General features: G+C 41.6%; 1 protein-coding gene across 1 annotated transcript; it reads right to left on the reverse strand.

The window, feature by feature from the left end:
• Positions 1-904: 904 nt before the first annotated feature.
• On the reverse strand, positions 905-7,439 carry LOC117540662 (the record flags this gene model as incomplete). The annotated part of the gene is given in 5 exon segments (XM_034207426.1): positions 905-1,316; positions 1,429-1,541; positions 1,626-1,712; positions 5,772-5,977; positions 7,292-7,439. Coding segments are annotated over 5 exon segments (695 nt in total), but the record flags the coding sequence as incomplete, so codon positions are not given.
• Between the last annotated feature and the right edge of the window lie 495 nt (positions 7,440-7,934).

Here is a 7,934-nt window from a genome sequence, read left to right on the forward strand (position 1 = left end):
ATGAAGTCTTTCAAAGACGGCGAAGTTATGAAAGAAGCTTTCCTGGAGGCTGCGACGCGCTTTTGTGGGACAGTAAAAATAACAGCAGCATTTCAACAGGTTTTTGATATAATAAAAACTCAATTTAGATACTGTTATTAATCTGCTGTAAGTTTGTTTGAATTTATTCATGATAATTATTGTACAAAATGGTATAAGAATGCAAACATTAAGATCTGTTCTGTTTAAATTGATTATAGTCTATCAGTTCAGAAACTAGTGTTGCTTGCATCCTATTTTAAAGGCATTTCTTTTTATACTCTAATAAAATGAAACAAAAAATGGGTTTGATTCTATTAATGTTGTCTTTTTTATTGCACTTTTGCTGCAGCAGATTACTGTGTAGCTTCAGATCTGAGTTGTCTTATTAGTAAGCCTAATTTATACTTTTGTAGCAACACTATTTTTATATAATGGCAAAGAAAGGGTTCTTCAGAGTCTTTTCTTTTTTTCCTGTGTCATATGTGGCAGCACTGCCACAAGTTCCTCTTCAGAGAGGGTCTTCAGTGCAGGTTGCAATATCGTCACCTGCCTGCGCTCATCTCTGAAACCAGACCATGTAAACAGGCTGGTATTTAAGACATGAGCAGCCCTACCAGCATTTGCCATGGTGGCCTAAACATTTTTATTTGGTCTTAAATTGTAGTTCAACATGTATTTCCTGTTACTTCTGGACCATGACGGTTGGCCAGCCTTCAACGTTTAACTGAGTGTAATATGTTGAATATGTTTTACCAACATGTTGGCTATATGTTAAGGAGTTTTCAGTAGGTTGTGACAGTGCACTGCATCATATTTGATTTAATTTATTTTGGTCTAATTTATTTTTATTTATCATATTAATATATGTTTAGTATGGTTTTGGAAGTGTGCTCCAACACATTTGTTGATCTTGTTTATTGGTAAAATATTATTTGTTTTAAAGTTCAATAAATGGTCAATGAATAATCGTCAAAATAATCGTGATATCAATTATTGACCAAATAATCGTGATTATGATTTTTGCCATAATCGCACAGCCCTAAGCTCAACCCACCATTTTGGAGCCAGGTAAAGACGTGTTATTGGCCCAATACGCTCGGTCCTCATCTGGAACAAGTAGAAAAGATAAAGTCCTTTCAGTAATGCTTTGCGTTTCAAGATGTTGTTTCCCCGGTCGGTCCATTTGTGTCCAGGCGTGCTGCAGGTCTGAATCCCACATCTGATGCTCTTATCCCCACATATTGACCAGGGGAGGAAGGAGGTGATTTGGTTCCTGAGACCCTGTAGTCCGGCGGCTGGAGGGAGAAGAGAAATGTAAATAATAATAATTATTAAACTGTCTCCCTCTAGAGACGTTCTGTCAGAATACACTCAAGAAGCAGCAACACATGTTTCCTTCTGACTTACATGTCGTCTCTGATATTTATTTTTCAAGAAACATCCACCAGCTCCAACAGCCACGACCACTAAGATGCAGATTGACAGAACCACGACCCACGAGCTCCAATTGTGCTGACCAACTAAAACCCAAAGAGACAACGTCTTCAGTAACTGCCACACAACAGACCGTCTTGAAACTCTTCACTTTGTTCTCTCCTTCTTACCTTTGACATCAGTCTCATTTTTTGGATCTGGAGTTTGGAGATTTCCTGGAAACTGTGTGGTCGTCAAAGTGTCATCAGAGATCGGTTCTGAAAAAGCAACAGTTGTTCATTATAATGAATTATCATTAAACATATGTACAAACCATGCTGGATAACACATTTGCTACACGGTGTGTGCAAGGGCTTGAAGAATGTGGACAAGTTTGCATCTTTTAGTCGACCAAAAACACGAATGACGTAATCAACATAGACTCCAGGATACTCTGCAACTTCTACAGGTGCACCATAGAGAGCATCCTGACTGGCTGCATCACGGCCTGGTACGGCAGCTGCACCGTAAGGCTTTACAGAGGGTGGTGAAAACAAAACATCACCAGGACGGAGCTGCCATCCATGGAGGAGCTGCACTCCCAGCGGCTCAGGAAGAAAGCTCTCAGGATTACAAAAGACCCCCATCACCCCAGCCACAAACTGTTCTGTCTGCTGCCGTCTGGCAGGCGGTACCGCAGCATTCGGACAAGAACCACCAGACTCAGGGACAGTTTCATCCCACAGGCCATAAGACTGTTAAACCAACACATCCTCACTCCCAGGTCGGCCTATGTTGACGTTATGTCAAGTGCCCTGTGTCGGCTTTTTCCAACGCAAAGGGGGGGCCCTTAGCGTACATTTTCAACTTTCCGGGATGTCCATAGGCTTCTATATAGCTCCCTAAACGTATGTTGTAGACGACTTGAGATCGCGAGTGAATGCTACCCGCAGATCCATTCTCACAGCGTGTATCAACCTTTTTCTAACTCAATATCAAGCCACACTTATTGTTTTTATTTCAACTTTTGTTGCCGTCAGTTATGGGGAGAGTAGGGGCTCAGAATACTGAAATCTGTATTAATGGACATGCCATTGTGCGATTAAGTGATCTATGGACCTATGGACATCCCGGAAAGTTGAAAATGTACGCTAAGGGCCCGCCCCTCTTGTGTTGGAAAAAGCCGACACAGGGGACTTGACATAACGTCAACATAGGCCGACCTGGGAGTGAGGATGTGTTGGTTAAACACCTGAACTGCTGAAACTATTTCATAACATCCTACTTAGTCATTATTTATCTATTATCTAATATATCATTCCAATAACTTGCATATAGATTCTTATTTCACTATTTCACTTTTTTTAAACAATTTTTCTTTTGGTATTTACTATTTACTTGCACTATATTTTGTGTTGCTCTGTTGGAGAAGCCTGTGACACAAGATTTTCATCGGCATAACTACACTGTAGCTATGTTCGAACGACTAAATAAAGAACCTTGAACCTTGTAATAGATGTTATATCAACTCCTAAAAATCGGAAACGTTATTTCGGTCGATTATTCCTCCTCTTTAATAATACCAATTGCTATAGTATTTTATATCGTTGGAAAGCCTGATTAGTCACCTTTACAACGAGGTACAACTTGTAAGGATCGTGCATTCGTGGAATGAGCAACACAGCTAACCGTGCGGGTAGCGGCCCAAACATTTTTGCCAAAATCCCCTGCAATATTCTTCTGTTGGTATTCAGACTCATCAAATTATTGTGTCCGTCCAAAAAAAAAAAAAGTTTACTTATAGTGAAAACCACCGTTGAATGATGGGATCGGAGACTAAAAGCTTTAGGAATCCAAACTATAACATATAATAAGTACCCTGTATCAAGATTGATACAAAAGAAGTGACATTTGACCTTTTTAGAGAGATTTAGCAAAAAGAAACATTTCTGGGGTCATTTGGGTGGATTTTCCATATCTCTGGCTCCCTCAGTATATTTTGATGATTGGCATATCTTTTTAACCGCAAGAGCCACTAGAATCGAGGGGAAGTTCCTAAAATCCATCTAAACATTACCCATTGGTGTGTGAGTGCTGCGCAGCCAGAATGCCCAAAACCGGAAGCTGTCATACACTCTGGTAGCTATTATAGCAGCTATATATGAAAACTCAGTTTTTTCCATAAATATGAAGATGGATGATCAGTAATAATTTCAAAGTGACAGACACATTGGATTAACCTGTGGATTAACCTTCAGCAGCGTTTTTATCGTTTTAATGCCATTGCAGACCAGTTTAGACCAGAGCAACAGCTAAGGTAAGACTATTTTCTGTTTTTGCTACCGAAAGCTACGTTGTGTGATGTCTGGGTTTGCTTCCCATGCCGCTCAGTGATGATACTTATACCTCTAGAATCTGTGGAATCTCAGCTTGCTAGCTGATGTCTTGTTTGTGCAGATCCGATAAGTAATAAAGTATTTACACCTTGAGTTCTGTGCTAAGTTCGTTAGCATTTTCCGCTCAGGGCTCATTTAGACACTTCTTCTGAGACTTGTGTTTTGTTTCGGTAAAACTGGATCATATCATCAGTTAGCTGAGTTTCTTCCCGTTAAGTGAGTATGACATATTCATAGTTTATTACATTTTAAGAAGCCCTGAGACACAGGGGGCTTCCGGGTTTAACAGGTTAAAGAGCTGAAAAAAAACAAAAAAGTGAGTATATAGAGCAGGGGTGGCCAACCAGTCAGAGGTTAAGAGCCACATTTGTTCTATGTTACTGCAAAGAGCCACATCAAACACACAGTCACTGATACCGCTTGTTTCAGTTTTTTGTTTTCTGGAGACAAGATTTCAACCACGTCACTGATGCATTTTTGTGGCATTGGGATATATATTTTTTAAATCCTCTGGAGCAGAGAGAGGAGCTGTGGATTATTGTTATTGATTAATGCATCAGTGTTTCTTAGGGTCAAAAACACTAAACTCACAACTTAAGATGAAAGCGTTTAGTTTATTTAATAAAAGAGCACATGTTCAATGTGAAAAGTGACAGTAGTTATAGATTATTTGCAATTTGGTGCTATATATTTATATTTAAAAAAAATTATATATATTTTTTAAACACCTTGAATTTCAGGGAGGGGCGCGGGGCTCTGTTGGCGGGGCGCAGCACCCCTCCAAGACAATGGTAGGGGAAACACTGGATAGTGTTTAGTCAACGATAGGTTTCCCCCCCCCCCCCTCAAATTGGTTCACTGCATCGCAGGTATTATTGTGATTGGCTCTTGGGCCACATCAAAATTAGACGCGCTGTCATTCATCCTCTCATACAAGCCACACACAAGTAGGGAGAGCCGGGACAAAAGTAACACGGGTCGAAAGTAACGGAGCGATTTTATCCGAGTCCAAACTACTTTGACCGGCCAAATTACATCAGAATGATCAGCATTCAATACTTAACAGACCTACTAAATATCAGGTTAACTGTCAGGAGTAGCTAGTGTTGTCACGATACCAACATTTTGGTTTCGATACCAAGTCAAGAATTGCGATTCCGATTCTTTTTCGATACTTTTCTTAAAAAAAGGGAAACAGTATTAAATGTAATTATTGTGCTTTAGTTCACACCAGAACCAGAACACAAACTTTTAAACAATGAGAACAATAAATAAAATAAATGACAAGAATTCGTATTAAATAAAATTAATACATTTCTTACAGACAGGCCTCGTGGTGTCCGTAGGCTTGCCCTCACTGTCAGAGATATAGCTCAAAATTTAAATACTTCCAAATTTCGCTTCCGGCGTCTTTTTTGTCAACAAGCCGAGCACAGCGGCAGTTGCACTCCCACTTGCAGCCATGCTTCTCGTTTTCTCACATGCTCTGGCAGCTAGCGCGTGCACGAGAGAGGGGAGGGACTTAGAGCGTGCTTGAGAGGGGAGGGACTTAGAGCGTGCTTGAGAGGGGCGGGACTGCAGGCACGGCTGCAGTGCAGGGAGTGCAAGCAGAGCGCTGAACACACACGGCTCTTATTAAAACGGTGCTTTCTCACCGGAGTACTTTCCCCCGTCATTCTTAAAGTACCGATACTAATGAAACGGAGGAATCGTAACGTTTTTAACGGCAGGGTATCGCGGTACCCTTCAAGTATCGGTACACCGTGCAACACTAGTCAGGAGTCAGTGTCTCTCCCCCAAACTCACACATATACAATTCGATATGAACTGAAGAGCCGCATGAAACTAGGCAAAGAGCCGCATGCGGCTCGAGAGCCGCGGGTTGGCCACTCCTGATATAGAGAGTCGGACTCTTTGAAAAAGAAAAAAGTGCAAACGTACCAAAGACTTCCAGCTTTATGGTGGTATCTAACGGCAGGTGTGGGATGATACATCTGTATCTCCCGTCATCAGAGAGCTTCAGGTTTCTGATCCGGAGGGAAACGTTCCCGAGTTTCAGGCCGTCTGCGAACATCTCCGTCCTCCCAGCGTACGACGGCATCGTCTGGGCCTCCTGATGCTGCTTTTCATGGTACAGGTGAACGTACCTGTAGGAGACAAAATGCTGAGTTAGCCCCTGTTTATATGTTTATTTATTATTTATAAAACCACACACACATTGGTAATTGATCGTTACCAGCAGTTGTGGGTGTGGTTTATGGTATTAAGGTACCTGGAGTGGAGTGCACCAGCTGGGCGTAAGCTGGGCGTAACTCTACGACCGACGTAGAACCGAAGGTTAAGACCAAACTAAAGTTATGACTAGTGCACCACTTAGACTTAAGCCCTGTATGCGTTGCGCCCGGGTGTAACTTTTACGCCTAGTATGGAGCAGGCGTAAATCGGAAAGAGAGACTAGTATCCATAGTAACGTAAAACAGGCAAGAAGGATATTAACGATGGCAGGGCGTCTTGTTTACATGTTTAACAATGAAAGGGCATTAAGAAGAGTCTCAATTTCTCCTTCTCCAGCTCCATTTTTTCCTGTTCCGCTCTCAATTTGACGGTCTCCACCTCCACACGAACGATTTCTTTCTCCGTCAGTTCCCGCTGTAGCTCTGACAAATCCCTCTTTCTCTTTCGGGGTGTGGCCATTTGGAATTCCCCTTGAGTCATCGATGACGCTGTGGGTGTGGGAATTCCCTCTTCTCTGCGGTCCGCTGAGTCTGTAAAATGGCGTTGCTTGGCAACAATTACTGTTTTGCGTGTATTCACGTGGACGCGCATCTTAAGACCAGGCGCAGCTACGCCCGAGACTAGTCAGGCTTGGTGCACTCGGTGTAAATTCGAATCACTACGTCGGATGTAGTTAAGCCCTACTTTTTTACGCCCAGCTGGTGCACTCCACTCCTGGTGTATGTGGAGGTTAGTAGTGTGACAATGGGGGGAGCTTAGCTCTGAGATCTTTGGTTGACTCGATGATTCTGTTTGTTTATTGTTTATTTGCTTTGTTAAATATCCTGAAACTTTAAAGCTCTCCTATCATGCAGAATGCACTTTATGATGTCTTTTATACATACATTTGTCTCCCCGGCGTGTAAGGAGACTCACAAGGTGTCAGAAAACAAAACCCTCTCTCTTTTCCTTCTTTTCTTTTACATGTTTGTATTTGTATTAAAGCTACTGACCCAGAATCAGCAATTTAGTAACAGGGCTGAAATAGAGGGGGATGAGGCTAGAATGGGTGATCTGTTTGGTATTTTGAGCAAAACACTTTATAGACATGTTTTGTATTTATCTGAGACCTATAATATATGCTTAAAAATAGTATAATAGGAGACCTTTAACTTTAGTACATACTTTTATTATGTTTACACGTCATGACGAAGCGTAATTGAATGGTAATCTAGCCGCCACAGTACCAGTTTGGGTCCACAAGGATGTCGGGCCTCCACCACATCACCTTCAAATCCTCCATGTTGATCTGAGGCTGCACAACACACGGCAGGATGACATCACCACCCAGAGGAGCCCTGATTGTCTCAGAGGAACCAATCAACTGAGGCCGACCTGTGAAAATACAGGGAGACATTTACCAAATAACTGTATTTTTGTGCAGAATTTGTGCTTTCCACACACACACACACACCTTGTACTTGAGTACCAGAGTGTAGGAATACTCTGTTACAGTAAAAGTACTGCATTCAAAATGTTCCTCAAGTGAAAGTAGAAAAGTATTCTCATCTAAATATAGTAAAAGTAGCGACAGTAAAAGTAGTCGTTGTGCAGATTGGTCCATTTCAGAATAATATATATGATATGTTTTATAATGATTGATCATGAAAGTGTTCTCAAAGCTGGTGAAGGTGCAGCTAGTTTGAATGACTTTGTATACTGCAGGGTAGCTTGTGGATTTACTCCAGGTGGAACTAAAGTCTGATCTAAGAGTAAAGTACAAGTACCTCAAAAGTGTACATGTACAGTACTTAGTTACTTTGCAACACCGCTGACAAAAGACACGGACTCTTCCTGCCTCTCTCCTAATGATCACATTACACCTGTTAT

Source organism: Gymnodraco acuticeps, unplaced genomic scaffold, assembly GCF_902827175.1.
Source record: "Gymnodraco acuticeps unplaced genomic scaffold, fGymAcu1.1, whole genome shotgun sequence".
Classification (NCBI taxonomy): domain Eukaryota; kingdom Metazoa; phylum Chordata; class Actinopteri; order Perciformes; family Bathydraconidae; genus Gymnodraco; species Gymnodraco acuticeps.